The following is a 21,292-nucleotide window of genomic DNA, read 5'->3' as shown; positions in this document are numbered from 1 at the left end:
AGGGGATGAAGATTTTGTATTTTTAAATTCTGTTACAAACAGTGATACATTTAGAAATGTAAAAGGGTATAAATGCTCAGAATAGACCGCTGACTATTTTATGATCTGTTTTTCTGGAAGTAATTATTCAGTGAATGTGTTGTCCTTGCTAGGTTTCTGTGTCTCACAAATCTCCCGGCAGATGGCTTAACCCCAGGGCTGCCCTCAGAAGTGTGGGGAGTGGGTTCCCCGTATGGGGAGGTGCTGGTTTGTTCAGCTTGAGGCGTGGCGGGCTTGGGCCAGAGTCCTACCTGCGCCCAAATCTTGAATGCTTCCTGCTTTGACTGCCATGTGCTGTGTGAATATTGGTATTTTCAGTACGTGCCATGACATGGAAAAGAAAGACTGGGATATTTCCTAATTTTTTTAAATAGCGTTTGGTCTCGTAAATGGGAGGATAAAGGAGTTTTAAAATGGTTAAAATGGCTCTTTGCATCTCATGGGTACACTGGTCGTATTTTTATGTAGCGATTGGTTACGTTTCTGTTGTCTTCAGCAAGAATCAGCCTTTACATTTTCTATTCTCGGATCAGTTTGGGGAATTTGTGGTTTGCCAGGAAATCATTAGTTTCCTCTGTGTTCAAAGTTGTTGCTTTACAGTTGCTTGTGGTATAATTCTTCTTATGCTTAATATTTATTTTAATCTCCTGTATATGTGGTCATGTTTCCTTTCCCATGTCCAGACTTGTATAATATTGTTGTTTCTCTCTTTGCCTTTTTCAGGCTTTGGAAGGAGTAGATCTGTTTTCTTTCTCTTTAAAAAAAAAACTACTGTTTGGATTTGTCCCTTTTCTACCTTGTTTTTCCCTCATTCCATTAATTTCAGCTTTTATCTTTATTCATTCCTTCTTTCCTGGTTTCTTTGAGGGCATTTGGTTCTAATATTTTAAGGTGGTGGTGCTTAGCTGCTGATTATATTTTTTCAAAGTACAGTGTGGTGGTTTCGCTGGGCATGGTTCTTCCTTCTTTATACACAACTAATTAGTATGTAATTAATAGTATATACTTGCAAATGAGTGTCATATGAATGTCTGTTGAGAATTCACATATCTCTGTACCAGCCATTAGAAATCATTTGTAAGCCTTCAAATTCATTGGGTTCTATAAGCAGCAGAATTGTCGATAGAATTTAGAGATCATGTAGAAGCCGGTCTAGTAAATCAAATACCATTTCAGCAGCGAGACTGTAGGCAACAAGTTGTTTTCTTTCATATCTCAGTTGTCATTTTTTTCAGTTTCCAGGAAAGCATTCTGTAATAGCCTCAATTGTACAGGAAATAACTGTCATTCAGAATCGCCCGTGATCCTTTTAAACACAATAATTCCAAGTGAAATAGAGAAGATGCAGACCTGTCTCTTCTCTTTCAGAGAACCACGGACCGACACCAGTCTGTTTGGTTCACCGAAGCATCTGATTGTTCGCTCTCCCTTTGTTTACCACAGCCTAAAACATCATTCTGTTTCCTCAGTTATGAAGTTGCCCTGGGAATAGACAGCATCTTATCATTCCCAGTCCCATTTTTTTTCCCCCCTGATGAGGGGAAGGCAAGTTGCCATGGTAAGAAAATATCAGATATTCCAAAAGACTACCACATGTTCATCTCAAAGCCATTAAGAACCCATCGGAGGGGCACCTGGCTGGTTCTGTCGGTGGAGCACGTGACCCTTGATCTCAGGGTGGTGAGTTCAAGCTCCACTTTGGTGTAGAGATTACTTACAAAAAAAGAACCCATTGGAAAGAGTTCTAGTACTGCTCAGCTGTTTGGAATTTTAATACTTTCTAACAAATATTTGCGTTTTTTTTTCGTGCTTTGATGAGGACTGAGGGAAATCCGTGATATTATATCTTCATCACCATCATTATTTTCAGAAGAATTAGAGCCATTCATACATTCTTATGCCAACAAGGAAGGCTTCCATCCGTTGGGGACATAATGATACCTGGAAGATATTTTTGTCTAAATAGAGATAGAATACATTGAAACGGTGATCTGTAATTAAAAATAAAAGTTGATTAAAATTCAAGTGTCAGGGCACCTGGTTGGCTCAGTCGGTTGAGCATCTGACTTCGACTCAGGTCCTGATCTCACAGTTTGTGGGTCCGAGCCCCGTGTCAGTCTCTGCGCTAACAGCTCGGAGCCTGGAGTTTGCTTCGGATTCTGTGTCTCCTGTCTGTCTCTGCCCCTCCCTGCTTATGCTCACACTCTCTCTCAAAAATAAATGAATAAACTTAAAAAAAAAAAAAGTCAAGTTTCTATTAACCACAAAGGTGCACAAAGATGTGTTGTATCTCTGTGCTTTTATTTTACCCTGCACATTTATCGGATTGCTAGTGGCATAATAAACTAGAAAGTTAACACTCGTGGGATGCCTGGGTGGCTCAGTTGGCTAAGTGGCCAGCCTCGGCTCGGGTCTTAATCGCACGGCTGTGTGTTTGAGCCCCGCTTCGGGCCCTGTGCTGACAGTTCAGAGCTTGGAGTCTGCTTTGGATCTGTGTCTCCCTATCTCGCTGTCCCCCCCACCCCCCCCACCCCCCCCCGCTCATGTTTTGTCTCTCTCAAAAGAAAATAAACATTAAAAAAAAAAAGAAACACTCGTTCAGATAGCCAGTTCTTTTTTTTTTTTTTAATGTTTTTTATTGATTTTTGAGACAGAGACAGAGCATGAACGGGAGGGGCAGAGAGAGAGGGAGACACAGAATCCGAAGCAGTCTCCAGGCTCCGAGCTGTCAGCACAGAGCCCGACGTGGGGCTGGAACTCACAGACCGCGACATCATGACCTGAGCGCAAGTCGGACGCTCAACCGACCGAGCCACCCAGGTGCCCCTGGATAGCCAGTTCTTAAAGGCTCCCTCCCACTTCACGAGGAATCTCGGCGGGTTCTTACTTGATTGCAAGACCGCATTCTAAAAATACATTGAGAACGCCTGGTATTGATCCTTGTGCTGCTGGACATTTTGAGTTTACATGTTTTGAAAGGAAGTATAACGATACTCAAAAAATTACGTGGCCATTGTGTTAATCTTTATAACTAATGGAAATGTTTTGTCTACCTCATTTAATCCAGGCCACATTAACAGATAATGTTGGTACAGAGATGAAGGGTGTGTTCCTGGCTGAGAGGAGCTTGAAGTTAGCTGGTGGAGGAGACTGGTCGATAAACCAGCCAGTAGGAGTATAAAGAGATCTGTTCCCATTAGTGTAGACACGGGTGCTGTGGGAACACAAAGGAAGCACCCTTTGGCAGATGTGGGCCGAGGCAAAGTTTCTCGGAAGGGGTACTGCTCGATTCTGCATATAAGTGCCAGCCAGCCAAGTAGTGCGAGAAGGCAGAATGTTCCAGAGAGAAGGAGCAGTATGAGCAACAGAGACTTGAAACTTCATGACCGGTTGGGGGATCTGGGGATGGGCAGAAATTGGAGAGAAGGACCGATAAGAAACCCTATGTAGAACGCATTGAACTTGAGTGACAAAAATTGCTAATGGCTGTTTTCTGTGTTTTAATTCAGGTGAAGGAAATACTCCAGGCCAGATGTCTTAAGGAATGCTCCTGAAAAGGACAGAGGCATACAAAATTAGTTCAACATCTGAGAAGCAAGCTGGTTTTGGAAAAACCATACTCTGAGGATGTTGTTTGCTTTCGGTTAAAAGGAGAAAGTACAGCTGTAGAGGAAGCCTTTATATCTGCGTTTACGGTCGCATCGTAAATGACAATGTAATTAGTTTCACCTCAGTCTTGCTGGTGAGCCTTGGAGCTTCTTGCCTCGGCAGACATGAGCGACCCAAGGCAGTCCCAAGAAGAGAAGCTCAAGCTTGGCAGGGCCTCTTCCAAGTTCAAGGATCCTCCCAGAATCATGCAGTCGGATGATTATTTTGCTCGAAAATTTAAAGCCATTAATGGCAACATGGGCCCTGCCACCTCTTTAAATGCCTCGAATTCCACCGAGAGCAGTGGTCCGGCTAATGGCACCCCAGCCGTGCCCAAGATGGGTGTGAGAGCAAGAGTGTGTGAGTGGCCTCCCAAGAAAGACTGCTCCAAGGAGCTGACCTGCAAGGCGCTGTGGGAAAGCCGGTCTCAGACCAGTTACGAAAGTGTTACGTCCCTCACGCACAACGGGCAAAGCGACCAGAGCGACGGTCAGCAAGAAGAGAAGCTCGATCTAGACTTTGTGGAGGCGAAGTACACCATTGGGGACATCTTTGTTCACTCTCCTCAAAGAGGGCTGCACCCCATAAGACAGAGAAGCAACAGCGATGTCACCATCAGTGACATCGATGCTGAAGACGTCTTAGACCAAAATGCAGTGAACCCCAACACCGGGGCCGCCCTCCACCGAGAGTACGGGAGCACGTCTTCCATTGACCGGCAGGGCTTATCTGGCGAGAACTTCTTTGCTATGCTCAGAGGGTACCGAGTAGAGAATTACGACCACAAAGCGATGGCCCCTTTTGGGTTCCCTGAGTGTTTCCCCTGCGATCCTGCAATCTCTCCCAGCCTCCACGCGGCAGCACAGATATCCAGGGGAGAATTTGTCCGCATCTCAGGATTAGACTACATGGACAGTGCCCTCCTCATGGGGAGAGACAGGGACAAACCTTTCAAACGGAGGTTAAAGTCGGAGTCGGTGGAGACGTCCCTCTTCCGGAAGCTGCGAACTGTTAAAAGTGAACATGAAACGTTCAAGTTCACGTGTGACCCGGAAGATGGTCGCCTGGAGCGGGGCGTCCGCCCTTGGAATTGTCAGCGGTGTTTTGCACATTATGACGTCCAGAGCATTTTGTTTAATATCAACGAAGCCATGGCTACGAGGGCCAACGTGGGGAAGCGGAAAAACATCACCACCGGGGCCTCCGCGGCGTCCCAGACTCAGATGCCGGCGGGCCAGACGGGCAACTGCGAGTCCCCTCTGGGGAGCAAGGAGGACCTCAACTCCAAGGAGAACCTGGATGCTGACGAGGGAGACGGGAAGAGCAACGAGCTCGTCCTGAGTTGTCCTTACTTTCGGAACGAGACTGGCGGGGAAGGCGACAGGAGGATCGCCCTTTCCAGGGCCAGCTCGTCTTCGTTCAGCTCCGGGGAAGGCTGCTCCTTCGAGTCCTCTCTGAGCTCCCACTGCACGAACGCCGGTGTGTCGGTCCTGGAAGTGCCGAGGGAGAACCAGCCCATCCACCGGGAGAAAGTGAAGCGCTACATCATAGAGCACATTGACCTTGGGGCCTATTATTACCGCAAGTTCTTCTACGGGAAAGGTAAGGGAGCGTCCTGGGTGTGTGTGCGTGTATCCCAGACTGGTTTTTGCATGTCGCTTTGGGCCGGAGCCCCTTCACCGGGGAGTCCGAGGCCGTGGTTCACTGGACCCTCCGTCGCTTCCAGACTAACCTCTTCCTCAGGAACCCCTCTTCCTGCCTTTGCTGATGGGTGATCTCCAGTGTGGAATGACCACCTCTGTCTCTCTGCCTTCGCCAATTTGTGAGCATCACAGATGTCAGACCTGCTCTAGATTTACCCCTTTTTTTTAATGTTATTTATTTATTTCTTTTGAGAGAGATAGAGCAAGGGCAGGGGAGGGGCAGAGAGAGAGAGGGAGAGAGAGAGAGAATCCCAAGCAGGTTCTGACCCGTCAGCGCAGAGCCCAATGCAAGGCTCAGACTCACGAACCGTGAGATCGTAACGTGAGCCAAAAACACGAGTTGGACACTTGACCGACTGAGCCACTCAGGCACCCCCATGTTTTAAAAAGTTTATTTATTTATTTGAGAGAGAGAGAGAGAGAGACAGAACATGTGAGTGGGGGAGGGGCAGAGAGAGAGAGAGAGAGAGAGAGAGAGAGAGAGAGAATCCCAAGCAGGCTCTGTGCTGACAGCACAGAGCCCCACATGGGGCTTGAACTCACGAACCCTGAGATCATGACCTGAGCCAAAATCAAGAGTCAGATGCCAAACAGACTGAGCCACACAGGTGCCTCTAGATTTACCCCTTTTAAGACCTCTTCCGTGGGTTAACCTTTATCCCTCCCTTCTTCCTCTGAATGAGCTCTCCTCCTGTTACGGTGGATCATTCTGTCGGGTGTTTTCCCCCTCTAGTCTTTTCTGTGCTTTTTGGGTACCCCCTCTGTTTCGTCTTTCCACTTCTGTGTCTTCACAGCTCCTGCTGCACTGTTGTGTGCATTGGAAGTGTTAAGCAAATCTTTGCTGAAAGCATGTATAAATTAGCACGACAGATAGTTTTCCCGCAGCTCTGTAAGTGGCCTTCAAGGTTAAGATACAAACAATTCTTTGGTATTGTGATTTTAGAAATTCTTTCATCCTATGTGAAATAATTTACTTTTGTTTAGATTTTCGGGCTTGAAGGCCGTATTCCTCAGAAGTCCTATAGTTGAGTCCTCAGCCTTTATATAAGTATCCTTAATTATTCCAGGGACATGAAATCTGCTTGGTTTGAGACACCTACAGAGAAACAGGTCCCATATACATATGGCAGCCGCAGGCTCAATAAAAACACTCAGGGCATCTCACTGCTTTCTTACTGGGTGCAGCTTTCCACTTTTGCCCCTTTCTTATATAGGATAGCATACTCCTTTCTTTCTTTCTTTCTTTCTTTCTTTCTTTCTTTCTTTCTTTCTTTCTCTTTCTTTCTTCCTTTCTTTCTCTCTTCCTTTCTTTCTCTCTTTCTTTCTTTCTCTTTCTTTCTTTTTCTTTCTCTTTCTCTCTTTCTTTCTTTCTCTCTTTCTTTCTCTTTCTTTCTTCCTTTCTTTCTTTCTTTCTTTCTTTCTTTCTTTCTTTCTTTCTTTCCTTTTCTTCCCTCCTTTTTTTAAAAGTAGGCTTCACTCCTAGGGCGCAGCCCAAGTGAGGCTTGAACTCAGGACCCTGAGATCAAGAGTCAGATGCGTAACTGATTGAGCCACCCAGGCGCCCCTTGGACAGTGTGCTTTTCAGGGCTGTCTTTTTCTGTTTTCAGTGGACCCAGCAGCCAGTCTGGAGAAGCTTCTCCACCGTCTGTCTTCTTGGTGAATAAACCATTCTGCCACGGATGTGGATAGTTGTCGGATCGGTTTATGTTGGATCGGTTTCTGTCTTCAGAAATGTTTGCGTGCGCTCTTTGACGCCAGTTGGTTCTTTTTGGTGGCGGGTTGGGGTGTGCCTCAGACCTCGGGAGGTCACTCCATCCACGTCAGTCCCTGGAGCGTTGTTTAATACTCTTCTCCGTGGGCTACAGGCTTTAAAGAATTTGCTTGCTGGATAGATGGCAGTTGTTACATTCATAATGGTTTTCCCTTAGTTTTGCATGAATTCAGGTTTAAACAATGACCCAGAATCCTGATATGAAATCATGTCAGTGATAGAATGATCATGATGTTGGATAAGCGGTTTAGCTCAATAGGCCCTTGACTTACCACTGGTCACATGTTTGAGTTATCTTTCTGTTTTCATACCGATGACATAATGGGGCTCGAATAGTTCTCTCAGCGGGTCTTGGCTCCCCACGTGTGTTTCCTTGCTCCCGTCTCAGTCCTGGCTTCTGGTAGAACCCAGAGAAACTTGGGCTTCCTTTTTAGTCTGCGCTGTATGAAAGAATGCCGGGCCCTCGTGACCGTGTTCATCCAGGCACAGCGCTTTACAAAATGCTGTTCAAAGATGGCCTCCAGGTGGGAACTAGTTATTTTTGGAAAGGGAGGCCGGGAAGAAACAGGCTCCCTAATTAAGATTCTTTTCATTGACGAAGCCATGGCTGTCGATGCCAGCAACAAAATAGCCTCTTAGAATTATGAGGCCCTGAAATCTTGAGGCAGTGAGTCATTTTGGCTTAGGTGAGTTTCGTTAATAGTTCATGGCTCACCCTCCAGAGCGTCAGAACGTGAAAGTCCTGTACGTGTCCGTGAATGCGTACCTGTGTATTTATGCAAATACTGAGGGCCAGCACCCCGTGTGTACTTGGGGCATATGTGTTCTTGTGTATTAAGTATACATAGACGTGTACATGGAATGAAGGGTGGATGCTTTCTGAGGCAAGGTCACCACCATTAATGACCTTAGGTCTGTTCCCAGAGCTGGTTTTCGGTGCTGGGTTCTGTTAGTTCTCTCGACTGATTTTTGTAGGTTTTTTTTTTTTTTTTTTTTTTTTCCCCTTGAACTCTCAATTGTCACTTCCTGGTAGTTTTAAAGAGTGTTTGTGAGTGGTTGTACTTCCGCTTTTTTCTAAGCTGCTACTTAGGATTTTCCAGGGAGTTGGAAAGAACATCAGCAAACTTGTTAGCTTTGAAAGTGAAATTCAAAATAAGCTCCAGAGAACTTGAGGGCAGACCCCCCCCCCCTCCCGTGGGTGAGTCGCATGTGGACGCAGACAGAAGCCTTGGGGGTCCCAGGCGTCGGGCTGGGTCTGGTTCCAGGCTGCCCTGGGGATGTGTGAATGAGCCAGGCAGGTGAAATCTAGCACCTCTGCAAATGAGGGCGTGGGGCAGTGATCCCTGAGGTGGCTTTGTCCCGTGTTCCTCGATTCTGGATTCTGGGTTGAGGAAGGTGCCGTTGACCGAGCCGGCCCCGGCTGCTCTTGCCCTGCAGCCGTGATCTCTGCTACTTTCTTCTATATTTAGCTCTTCCCCTGTGGGCCTGTGTGTCTCAGGATGAAATTGGCTACCACAGCATCTGCCGCTGGCACCCCAGCGGGTCCCTCTGCAGAGCCTTGAAGGACTGGAGACGGGCCACAGTCTGTGGGCTGTGGCCTCCGTGGTGCGGGACTGGAGACAGGGAGCAGGCTGGCACCCTGGCTTCAGCCTCTAGACTCAGACCTGCAAACAAACCCCACGTGGCAGGAACCTACAGATAGAGGCCCCCCGGGCAGCCTGGCCCAGAGAAGAGTGTGTTCACAGGGAAGGAGCTTCTTTTCTTTTTTCTCTTTCTCCTTCGCTCATTTTTCCTCTTTGTTTTGTTTTGTTTTTTTTTTTTAACGTTTATTTATTTTTGAGACAGAGAGAGACAGAGCGTGAATAGGGGAGGGGCAGAGAGAGAGGGAGACACAGAATCTGAAACAGGCTCCAGGCTCTGAGTTGTCAGCACAGAGCCCGACGCGGGGATCAAACTCAAGGACTGCGAGATCATGACCTGAGCCATAGTCAGACGCTTAACCGACTGAGCCACCCTGGCGCCCCATCAGTTTTCCTCTTTGGAAGCAGGTGTTCAGGAATCGCCTCTCCGGGACCGCCTTTTCTTTTTCTCCACTCTCCATTGCTCTGTGTGAAATTGCATTTTTAAAAGAATTGAACGGCCCCTAATCACTGGGGAAGGCTTCAAGTACAGAGTCTTAAGGATGCAGCTTACCCTTTCCTTGGTGGGTGATGTGGGATGGCTGCCCTTTGTGCCAAGGGGCGCTCCTGTGACACACAGTCCCTGGACGGGCTCGGTAACAGCCCTGCAGAAGGCTTTACGCAGGGGAGTGGCTAGCCCGCAGGAAGCTGTGGACCAACATCACTTGTCAGGGCAAATCCGTCTGTAGCCTCGAGGGAAACAGCTTTATTTATTTATTTTTCTTTTTTTTTATCTTTTTAAAAGTGGGTTCTCTCCTACGGTGTTTCCTTCTAGGTGAGGTGAAGAGGTCCTTAGGAATTGGTGATATGATACCTGCTCTTGAAAAGCCTGCCATTTAAAATTTTTAATGATTTATTTGTTTTTTTTGGGGGGGGGGGAGACCGAGCGTGAATGGGGGAGGGGCAGAGAGAGAGAGAGAAACACAGAATCTGAAACAGGCTCCAGGCTCTGAGCTGTCAACACAGGGCCCGACGCAGGGCTCGAACCCACTGACCGTGAGATCATGACCTGAGCCGAAGTCGGCCGCTTAACCGACTGAGCCACCCAGGCGCCCCTGAAACAGCTTTTTAAAGGAGAGCGGGGATTGAAGCAAGAGTAGGGAGTGCTGCCTAAGGATCCTCACTGTTGCTGGTGATGCCCATGAAGAAAAATGGGTGCAGCCTGCCACGCTCCTGTTTCCCTCGTGGAAGCCCCCGTGACATCACGACTTCCGTCTTCTGTGAGTTTTCCATTTGGGAAGCAGGTGGCGAGGGAAGGCCCCTTGGACAGGGAATTCTAGTTGTTAGAGTCTGTTTGGATACTCGAGCTTCTGTTGCTGCACGGTGGCTGGCTTCGCGTCCTTCTGGACCTCCCGGGCACTTGGAGCCGCTGGTCAGCCATGGGCTGTCCCCAGCAGGGCTGGAGTGGAGCTGTGGGATCGCGCCGTGGGTCCCCGCGTGCCAACCGAGTCTTGTCCTTTTTAGGAAATTGCACACCGGCAGAGTTCCTCAAGAGTTCTGAAACTGTTCTCCTCCGTAGTTCAGACCACACTTGTCTTCTCTAGTCAAGAATAGCTCTAGAAGGCAGCCTGCATCATTTTTAGGTAAAGAAAGCTCAAACCAGAGAGATAAAGCTGGGTCTCTTTGGAGACTTTGGAGTGGAAAGCAGCCAAGTGTTGGAGCCATCGGGACATTGTTTTACGCGGGTACAGAAACATGTCCTCTTACTTTGGGGGAAAATACTGAGATTGCCAAGAATCTGGCCTAGAATTCTTCCACGGCACATCAGTGTTACACGATCATTACAGGAAAATATAGTCAAGAAGCCAAAGAAAAAGGAGTAAAATCAGCCCAGTCAGTCCCTAAGAGACAATCACCATGAACAGTTTCCTCTTTATCCTTGTAGGCTTTTTCTGATGCAAATACATTTATGTAAATGGAACCTTCTATTGCTGTGTCTGTGGAACTTGCTCCGGATGATCTTCCTTCTGTGTTATTATGTGTAGAGCTGTATCAGCATTTTATGAGCCATTATCAATTATCACTATCTGCATGGGGGGGATGCCAGGTATTTGCCACCCATGATCCGGGCAGAAGAGTTAATGACTGGATTTGCTTTATTTCAGAGAAAAACCCACCAGCTTGATAGAGGCACAATGATAATGGGACATCTATTTCTTACTGTTTTAGATGCAGTATATACCTACAAAACGACTCCTGTCAGAGTAGTGTTCATTTTAGCAAGCAGATCTTTACTTACAAGAGTCAGTTTTTATAAAGTACGTTTTAATATCATAAAGTTTGAAAAATTATAAAAATTTGAATCCTAGCCTCCCCCTCCCCCACTTGAACGTGGACTGACTCACTTCCAAGGGATAGGGCACGGAAGGGGGGGGCAGCTGCGGTGGAGAAGTCTGGAAAGCACCACCCGAGCCAGGTCACCGAGGTCAGCATCGACATTGATAGGTCATGCGGTTAGCGTATACCCTTGACATGACGGGAATGGCATTTCTGGGGTCTTCCTACAAACCGGTAACCTCAGTCTGATGAGGAAACATCAGATCCTAGCCAAGAGACTCTCTGCAAAATCCCTAACCGCTGCTCCTCAGAACTGCCAAGGGCATCTGAAACTAGGAGTCTTAGAAACTGTCACGGTCTACAGCAGCCTGTAAGAGACATGACAGATAACTATAATGGGGTGTCCCGGATGGGATCCTAGAAACAAAAAAGGACATTAGGTAAAAACTAAGGAAATCCGAATAAAAAGGGCCTGATCAATATGAGTATCAATATCCAAGCTTTAACGGAAGGAACATACCAAAGAAATGTAAGATGTTACCACCTGAGAGACTGGGCAGGGGGTGTGAGAGAACTCTACTATCTATCTGCAGCTTTTCCACAAATCACAACCAGCTTCCAAAAGGTTTGCTTTAAAATTTTTTGAAAAGGCAAGTCTTAAATTCTCATGATATATTTAACAGGAGAATCTTTAAAATAACAACAAAAAGAGCTTATAGGCAGTTCTTAAAAGTATCAGAAACCTGTAGGTTCCTGTTACTTTTATTGAGCTATTTAGGATTCCTGTGAGCAGCTGACTCCACTGTGTGTTTCAAATAGAGTGAAATTGACAAAATGTCACTTTCCCACAGCCCTTTCTATATGCATCCTGCGGAATGCCAGGAGTGTGTTTCTCAAACTTACCTAGAAGAGCAGGGGAATTTACATTTTCTTCTGTCTTTATTGAAATGCACAGACATTCCCTTTGAATTTCCCCTGAAATGTGCACATTGAGGCGAGGTGGTTGTGAGGTGCCCCTCGGGAAACCCTAGCTTCTCAGGCTCCCAAATTTCTGCTGAATTAACTGTCTGAAGAAAAAGCTTTATGCCCAACTCTTTTTTCTTGCCCCTTGGGATTTTCTGTAACAAGTCCAAGGAAAGAAATATGTATCTTTTAGAAATCCTCTGTAAGGAGCTGAAATGGTTTTACAGGGCAGGTTTTGTTGCATAGATTGAAAAGCTAATCTTAGTTTGACCACTTGTCTCCCTTCTGTCTGGTGCTTTAAGGAGACCTGGCGTTTATGGTTCCGTCATTCGCCTGTGATTTCGTTTCTTCTCTGTTTCTTATAAAAGGAAGATGCCAGAGAGAACTTCTTTGATTTCTCCTTCCCATCTTAGCTTCACAAGACTTCTGGAGTGTGAGCAGATTGGACTTCTTTTTGAAAAGATTGGAACTTTCCAGAGAAGAGTTTTTAGCTGCCTCTGGGTGGATTGGGTCTCCAGCAAAAATCTCATCATCACGATGATATAAAGTGCAAGACTGGCCTTTCCAAGGTCCATTTCTGCCCCAAGATGCCAGCCTTTAAGTTTTGAAGGCCCCTTCCTGTGTCTTTGCGCTGCCCCGGGCTGTGCCATTGGCACCACCAGGGGATGAATTCCTCTGTTGGATCTGCAGCACCTCCGAGAATTCTTTCTAGGACCTCTCTTCTCTAAGAAAAGCTCACTGTTTTTATTAACGACTCCTGACCAGCTCTAGGTAAACTCACCTTTTTCTCCAGCGGTAATTTTTGTCATTAGTATTTTCGCTGAAGAATAATATTTGTGCATACATGTGCTAAATGAACAAATAAAAAGAACAGGTTCTTCTAGAATGTGTGGAGTAGCCCTCTCTTGCCTGTCTGGATACCAACTTATCATTTGGTGGCTGGAGAATTTGCCTTCCTGCCTGTAGGAAGAAGGGCCCATCCATTCTAACTATGAATGGTGAAGAGTCCAGAATTTTCTGAAGCCAGATTCCTGGGTTTACATCCCAACTCGGTTTTAGGCAAGTCCTTCAACTCCTTTGTGCCTCAGTTAGTCATCTATAAAATGGGATCACAATAAAAATATCTCCTGGGGCGCCTGGGTGGCTCAGTCGGTTAAGCGTCTGACTCTTGATTTCATGTTCCCATGGTTTCGGGAGTTCAAGCCCCACATTGGGCTCTGTGCCGACTGTGGAGAGCCTGCTTGGGATTCTCTGTCTCTGTCTCTCTCTCTCTGCCCCTCCCCTGCTCTCCCTCGTCTCTCAAAATAAATAAGTAAACTTAAAAATGTATCTCCTGTAAAGGGCTTAAAATGGTACCTGTCACAAGGCATGCGTCCTCCTTGTCCAAGTCGCTCTTACATAAACTTGCAAAACTTTCTGTCTAGAAAGAAACTATTGTCCACACCACTGGGACAGCATTTAAAGGGCAGAACTTTATTGTAATGGTTAATAAAAGACGAGGAGGGAAAACATAGAACCATATGGCGGGGGGCGGGGGGGAGCTGGGGAAAGGTGTCTGGTGAAGTCTGCCACCCTCTTCCAGACGTATTCACTTAAGTTTCACTAATGTGACAGTGACAGTTGTGGGCGGGAGTATACCTTACATGTCAAATGAACCCCATTGCTGAGCCATGCATGGCTGCATTTGCTCTGAATTTCATGCCTGGTGGCTCCTTTCTTTTTCCCCCCCTCTGGTTTTATACAGTGACTGAAGAAAATTAATAGGGAGTTGGACACTATTAAATTCATACGGGTGAACTGAGGACCACGTAACAATTGGACTATTCTGAGACCCGCATTCCTCCCTGAGCGGACATAATCGACTCCGCTCCTCACCTCTCCGCCTGGCCGGCGTGGCCTCCGCAGACAGAGCTCCCATTGAGGCCCGGCCGGCTCTCAGCGGGGAGGAGCTGCCCAGATACACGGGAGGCGAGGCCTCGTGGCTTCTCGTGGTACCAGTTCCGTGTGGCTGGCGGTGGGAACCTCCCGGGCTTTCTCACGTCCGCCGCAGGGGGGAGGTCACAGCTGCCACCTGTTGCCGCGTTGGAGGAACTTGGGGAGGACTATGTGCACATGTCAGCCTGTTGACCCTTTGGCCTCAGAGGTTTTGCAGTCAGCTATTGCGGAAGAGGAACTAATGTTCTGTTATTTCCCGAGAAGTGGAGGGTCGATGCTGTAGGATCCGTGAACGGCGTGACCGACGTGCAGTTAACTGGCTAGAGCTCCTTGCACTGTGCCCTTTGCTGGTACCATATGCTGGCCGTCAGAGTCTTTGGAACGTAAGGTCTCAGAGCCCCCAGAAACTTAGCAAATCCTCCCTGCCTTGTGTTTGTTCCCATCCAGGATTTATGCCACTCTTGGTCCCACTCAAGAAGGACCATGCAAAGCTGGACAGCTACCCCGCCTTGGAAACGGCCCCCACCTCTCAGCTTTTATGCAGCGAATTCTTGCTTGCTCTCCTTCCCATTCTTGTAGCAAATACCCCTGAAAACGGTGCATCGTCAAAGGAAGCCTCTCTGCCAGTCGCCTTTTTTCTCCAGTCTTTCCCTTTTTATTCAAGGTTTTCTTAAAGCGGTGTCTCCCAAGATACTGTCCTTCTGTTCAGAACAGATGGGTTGGCTCATCTGTAAGTTGTGTTCATTTTACCAGGCATTAGCTGATTTTCAGAATTCAGACCTTCCGTGACTCTCAGCACCCCTGAGTTGCTGTACGCGAGAGAGTCCTAAAACCAGCCCCGCCTGGGTGCGCATCCCCTCTGTCACACCAGGCTGTGACCTTGAGCAAGTCACTTAACGCATCAGCTTCTGTGATATTATCTGTGAAACAGGGTTACCTCCTCGTAGGCAGGGAGGAGGAAGTGACTTCATTTATGTAAGGTATGTTAAGTGTTCTTTTCGCTGTAATGCCTCAGGTTTTCAAGCTTGGCTAATCCTTTGGTTAAATTTTGATCAAAGGAGCCTTCACAGGGCAAAAATGCATCCTTTTCGCCATCATGGTAAATTCAGTAATTGAATCCATGAAACATGAGCAGGGAGCTTGAGATTTCTTAAAGTTATCTGATGACTCTTAACGTTACCATCTGCAAAAGCAGGCCCCAGGGTTCTTAACTCCTTCATTGCTTCATTCATTGACTAATCCGTTGTCTCTTGCTGACTTTCTCCTTTGTAAGTCTTAAGAGGGCTCCGAACAGGGGGGCTGATCTAAAAGGCAGACACGCAGTTGTTTGGAGGGAAAGGTGGGGAAGGAGAGACGTGGTAGGTGGGAACTCAGCGAGCAGCCACCTGCAGCCGTGGATGTGGCCCAGATGGGCCGTGAGCCAGCAATTAAGTGACCAGCTTGCCACCGAAAGAACAAACGTTAAACTGTGTTTTATGGAAAAATAGCAGGAAAGCTGCTGCTGTGCCCTTGAACCCAGTAAAGGGAGGGCCGCAGGGCCCAGATCCAGGGCCTCCTGTGGCTTTGGGGGACTTGTTAATGGTGCCGTGGGCCGTGAGGTGCTAACACCTGACAAATCACGTGAGGCCGAGCTGTGGGTGAAGCTTCTGCACACCCGGCCACGGGAGGCCCCGCAGACTTGGGGATCCTCACCTGCTTAGCTCCTTAGCCGTGAACCCGATAAATCTCCTTTCCAAGACACTGCAGGACCTGGAAACCGCCTCTGGGCTAAGGTCACAGGTGACTCCCTCCCCTTTTGCTTCTTACTTCTCCTGAGTTAGATTTTTCTTTCCTGACAAGCCAAGGCGCACCACAGAGATGTGCCTGCCGAATCTCCTTTCCTGCGCTGCAATCTTGTTAACCGATTTTTTTTTTTTTGATCTGCTCTGTTGTATTTGCATGATACGTGGATTTTCATTAGCTTCCTTTCTGCGAAGGGAGGGTTTTATCCCACACACCCTGAAAGTGATTTTCTGGAAATTGTGTGCTTGGGATAAGGACGAGCTCTGGTTGGGGATGGGGGGCTTGCTCGCTGTCCTTTGCCCACAGATGGGAAGGCTCACGTGATGCAGGTGGACGAGCTGAGGTGTACTGAAGGGGACCCAGGGTGTCCCCTTGGTCCTTAAGGACCAGGTTAAGTTAAGGAAGGCTTAACTGGGTCCTTCCTGGACACTTCAGAGGGGGCACCTTCCCAGTTCTTTATGGTTCACAGAAGCTGAAACAGCGAGTTAAGCCGTTCCAAGAATCGAGTTATGATTTCTGTGGAAACACACCCAGGTCACCTGCTCTATTCCCTGGTGAAACTGAGAGTATGGAGCCTAGCCTTAGAAAAAGGCTAGGAGGGGGCCAGGTGGCTGGCTCAGAAGGTTGAGCGTCCGACTCTTGATTTCGGCTCAGGTCACGATCCCACAGTTCGTGAGTTTGAGCCCCTACACCGGGCTCTGTACTGACAGTGCAGAGCCTGCTTGGGGTTCTCTGTCTCTCCCTCTCTCTCTGCATCCCCCCCCCCCCCCGACACGCTCTCTCTCTCTAAATAAAATAAATAAACTTAGGAAATGAAAAAGAAAAGAAAAGAACCAGGAGGTCTCAGAGCTGGCATGTCCAAAGTTGTCATGATTGTAAGTGGCAGGAACGTCCCCTGTCCACTTGCATTCAGAAAGCGTGTCTTGTAAAACGGAGAGAGAAACATTGGAAACAAGTGTGGGGAGGCAGACGTGAAAGAAAAAAATGTTCTCTCTCAAATTTGCCTGTCGTCTTTGGTGAAAAAGATGATACACAAATTTCGGATTCCTCCAGTTAAAAGAAAAACAACTTCTAGTTCCTGATGGAACTCATTCAGCAAAATACATGCCGCTGCGTTCATAAAAAGACTGCAACGAATGGGATGTAGCTCTCTAGGTGATTACAGATCGGCATTTTGAGATTAAAAGTGTGAATCCCCTTCAAGGCTGACCCTCGTGCTTTGCAGGACTATTGGGGCTCAAAATCAAAATGCCCCACAATGCTGTTTATTGTATGTTCACTCCTTTTTTGTTTTTGATTGATTTATTTTTTTGCCAGTATCATGCATCTCTTCCATTATAATACCTCTCTCAGATTAAGGATAGGTGTGTTATGTATAATTGGATGGTGGAGGGGCAGGGAGCTGGCACTGAGGCTAAGAAGGGTTACGTAACTAACCCGAGGTTAAGCAGATGATAAGTTAGCATAGCCCGGGTTCAGAAACCATTAATCAGGCTTATTAGAATTACACATATTTAAGAATACACGCGTTTGGGACTGCGAGTTCATTGTGGCAAACTGGAGGCAGATGTTATCTCTCCCTCTCCCAAAACCCCACTAAAAATGATAGTGAAGGAATAACAAAAGGGCATAAAGCCACGAAGGAAAAGAGAACTAGGGAGAAGCTTCACGGGGCAAGATCTGCCAAAGCAGACGGAAGAGGCACGCCAGCTTTGCAGATTGGAAGGGTGCGTGTGGCAGCGACAGGCCATCAGAAGCCAGCCCATCCACACCGCAGAGCCAGGTACCTCTGAAGAAGAGCTGGGGGCGGGGCAAGGGAAGGGAACCAGTTATAAATATGTGTAAAAGGCCGGATTTTCTCTCCTGTCCCTTATAGTCCGTTAACCACTCGTCCCCACCCAGGCAGAAAACCGTAGATTTAGTCTGGAGAAGTTGAACAACAGCTGAGCTAAAGGCAGGACGAGGGCACTTAACTGGAGATGGGGGATTGAGTGGAAGTCCACACGGTGAGATGCCCAGCCCTGTCCCCTTATTTGGGCTAAGTACCTGCAGACGGGGGGGAGAAGAAGTTTCCCTGGAGCCGTGAATCGGCTTAAAATAAGACCTACCTCGACTGATGGCTGCGGTTCCCCCGTTAGAACAGTTGAGTCCCCGCTCGATCAGTGTGAGGTTATGAAATGGACTTTAAAGCAAGATGGATCACCGTAGATGGGGGATTTCATAATGATAAAAGGGTTGGTTCCAAGTGCCTAAAAACATGGCTTCAGAGTATGTAGAAAAAGCAAAAACTGGTCAAACTAAAAGGAAGAAATCATCAAGTCTCCAACCTAAATTCTCTGCATACCAAAAACATACAAAAAGAAATGGAAAATTTTTGAGGGGCGCCTGGGTGGCTCAGTCGGTTGAGCGTCCGACTTCGGCTCAGGTCACGATCTCCCGGTCCGTGGGTTCGAGCCCCGCGTCGGGCTGTGTGCTGACGGCTCAGAACCTGGAGCCTGCTTCGGATTCTGTGTCTCCCTCTCTCTCTGCCCTTCCCCTCTGTCTCTCTCTCTCTCTCTCTTTCTCTCTCTCTCCCAAAAATAAACATGAAAAAAAAAAGAAAAATTTTGAAAGATACTATTTACATTATCCTAAAAAATTAACAACCTAGGACGAAATCTAAAGAAAGGTATGAATGAATGACGGAGAGCCACAAAACATAGCCAAAACGAAGGAAAACCCTAAGTAGGTGGAGGGGACACATTGTGGTTGTGAGTTAGAATAATCAGTATGTCAAAATTCAAAGAATTTTTTTTGTGGGAACAGAATTAAGAGTGAGGAAAGATTGAGCAGAGCCCTGCTATTTTTCAGGCCAAGGAGAGTGGCTTTTTAAATTTTTCTGCATATACTTATGTTAAAATAGAGTAGATAGGCCTTGTGACAGTTGCCTCGACTACGTATGTGGCTTTTTCTTCTGGATTGTTGATTCTGTAGAGGATATTAGTGGTACCTCCATGGTATTAAATATGCTTGTTCATATTACAGAACCTGGAATGCGTAATTCTCATTGGTTTCCGGTAGTGTTAGCCCCACAGGACTAGAACATTTTGAAGCAGGCACTATACTGTGTCCTGCTCGATGTTGTGTCCTTGTGTTTATCAGGTCTGGCGCATGGCTGAGGCATAGACCATGCTGGGTGTTTCAGTGAATGGATTGAAACGAGTTGCGTGCGGTGCACTGAATACTGGCCCCTGAAGATACCCAGGTCCTAATCCTCAGCCCCTGTGTGTGTTACCTTATATGGCAGAAGCAGCTTTCCAGATGTGAGTAAGTTAAGGATCTGAGACCAGGAGCCCACGCCGGATTCTCTGGCTGGACCCTGAATGCCATCCCGAGTGTCCACGTAAGAGGCAGGCAGAGGGAGATCTGGGGAGAAGCATGCATTGTGGCCCCTGACGCAACATCTAGGGCTGGATTCGAAGACAGAAGAAGGAATTCAAGGAATACAGCTCTCAAAGCTGGAAGAGGCCGGGAAACAGATGCTTCCCTAGAACCTTCCTAGGGAACGTTGCCCTGTCCCAGCCTTGACTGCGGCCCGTTGAAACTGACTTTGGGCCTCTGACCTCCAGGGCGGTGAGGCAATAATTGAGTGTTGTTTTGAGCCTCCAAGCTTGTGACAGTTTGAGCAGCGCTAGGAAGCGGACATTCTCAGGTGTATCCCTTCTCAGTCTTGTAAATATTTCGAGAAACCATATCGCCCCTCTCACGGGGGCAGTTCCTGCGGCATTTCTGGATGCCGAGACCTTTCACGCTGTCTTTTGCACTGGCCAGCATGAAATGAGCTGCCTCCTTGTTTCTGTTTTGATAGTCCTGGTTGAGGCTCAGTATGACCGTAACTTCTGAATGAGGGAGCCTACGTCAGTTCCTTCATTCAAGGCCAAGTCTTTAAATACTTAACACCGATCAGGCATAGTTCCTATCAGGCCTTGAGGATTTAAAAGTTGAAGGACTTAGCCTCATCTGGAGGTGAGGCAAATATTTCCAGTGGAATCGATGTGTGGGGTTGAATCTGAAATGAAGACTGAGAATGTCAAGTGCAGAAAAGCGACAGGAGTGCCAGGCCGAGGGGGGAAATGGTCCGAGTTGGGGGAGTTATGGGAGAGGAATCTGTGGAGAGTTTGGGGTGATGTCACTGAGGAACTTACAGGAGAAAATGGGTGGGGGGTGTGGAAGGACAGACGGACGTTCAGACAGATACATGTAAAGACAGAGAGAGAGTCAGAACACACAGCCATGGGCCAAAGGTGGAGCCTTGGGACACATCCAGGTGACGAGGAGAAGCCAGAGGGGCAGCCACAAAGAGACCCAGAAGGAGAGCCCCCGGGGGGCGGGGGGTGGCTCACTTTGGAAGGACACTCCCGGAAGCCCATCGTGCCCAGCGAGGCAGACAGGCCTGTGGAGACAAAGCCCCAGCAGTGGGACGGTAGAGGCAGGTGGAGCCCTGAGCAGCAGTTGGAACATGGCAGGAGAGAGCCAATACTGAGGGGAGGGGCAGGACTTCTCCTCCCTGAGGGGCCGTGGGGGGGGGGGGGGGTGGTCCACGGGACTGGGGGTGTCCTCACGACTCCCATCTGTGCCAGAGGCCCGTCCACCTACCAGGCCCACTGGCTCTTCCTCTCACCCAGGTAGGGGTACCCGGGTGGCCCAGTCAGTTAAGCGTCTCACTTCAGCTCAGGTCATGATCTCACGGTCTGTGAGTTCGAGCCCCGTGTCAGGCTCTGTGCTGACAGCTCGGAGCCTGGAGCCCGCTTCGGATTCTGTGTCTCCCTCTCAGTCTGCCCCTCCCATGCTCGCACTGTCTCTCTCTGTCTCTCAAAAAATGAATAAATGTTAAAAAAAATTTTTTTAAAACAAACAAAAAAAACCAAAGGTATACTTGACCTATAGTACTTCACCCCTTTTTAAGTGTAGATTTCCAAGAGTTTTGACAAATGGATGCGGCCAGTAACCACTAGCACCATCAAGGTGCAGGGTAGCTCCCTCGCCCCACAAAATCCCCGCGTGTCCCCCTCTGGCCAGCCCCTGCCCCCATGCCTGGCTGCACTAGCCCGTTGGGCCGGGCAGCACCTGCTGTGTGTGAGAGCAGAAGCCACGGCCGAGCTCGGGTTGTCAGGAATTAGAATTCATGATTCGGTTCCCCTAATCTGGGCTCTCCGTTTCGCCACGAGAAGGGGTTTTGCTCACTTGGTCGGTCTTCTTCCCCCTAAAATAATTTGAAGCTCATTTGATTCTTGTCAGCAGGTTCGTCAAATCCCTAAGAGGGAATCCACTTGAGCATTTTTGCAAGAAACTTACTGAATTGGGCCCTAAGAAGGAAGCTTTTGCCTGATGATGGCTGGTTGTGCCTTAGTGCACTTTCCAAATATTTTCCCTAATGCATCTGCCTTATGAGAAATGAGGTAAAGGTGCAAGATCTTGTCAGGACAGTTAGTAACCGCAGCTAAGAAAATTCCACA

At 47.8% G+C, this 21,292-nt stretch overlaps 1 protein-coding gene across 7 annotated transcripts in view; it reads left to right on the top strand.

Annotated features, from left to right (window-relative positions):
• SIPA1L2 (signal induced proliferation associated 1 like 2) overlaps window positions 1-21,292 on the top strand; it is a 222,509-nt gene that overhangs the window by 111,048 nt on the left and 90,169 nt on the right. For all 7 annotated transcript variants that reach the window (XM_053910190.1, XM_019419003.2, XM_019419006.2 and 4 more), the window contains one exon: window positions 3,549-5,289. In XM_053910190.1, the coding sequence (XP_053766165.1) occupies window positions 3,813-5,289 (1,477 nt within the window). In that variant the 5' untranslated portion in view covers window positions 3,549-3,812. The remainder of the gene's footprint in view (window positions 1-3,548; window positions 5,290-21,292) is intronic.

This window comes from Panthera pardus, unplaced genomic scaffold, assembly GCF_024362965.1.
Source record: "Panthera pardus isolate Hobbes unplaced genomic scaffold, ASM2436296v1 HiC_scaffold_22, whole genome shotgun sequence".
NCBI lineage: Eukaryota > Metazoa > Chordata > Mammalia > Carnivora > Felidae > Panthera > Panthera pardus.
Note: the sequence above shows the minus strand (reverse complement) of the source record. Positions and strands in the feature narration are given on the sequence as shown.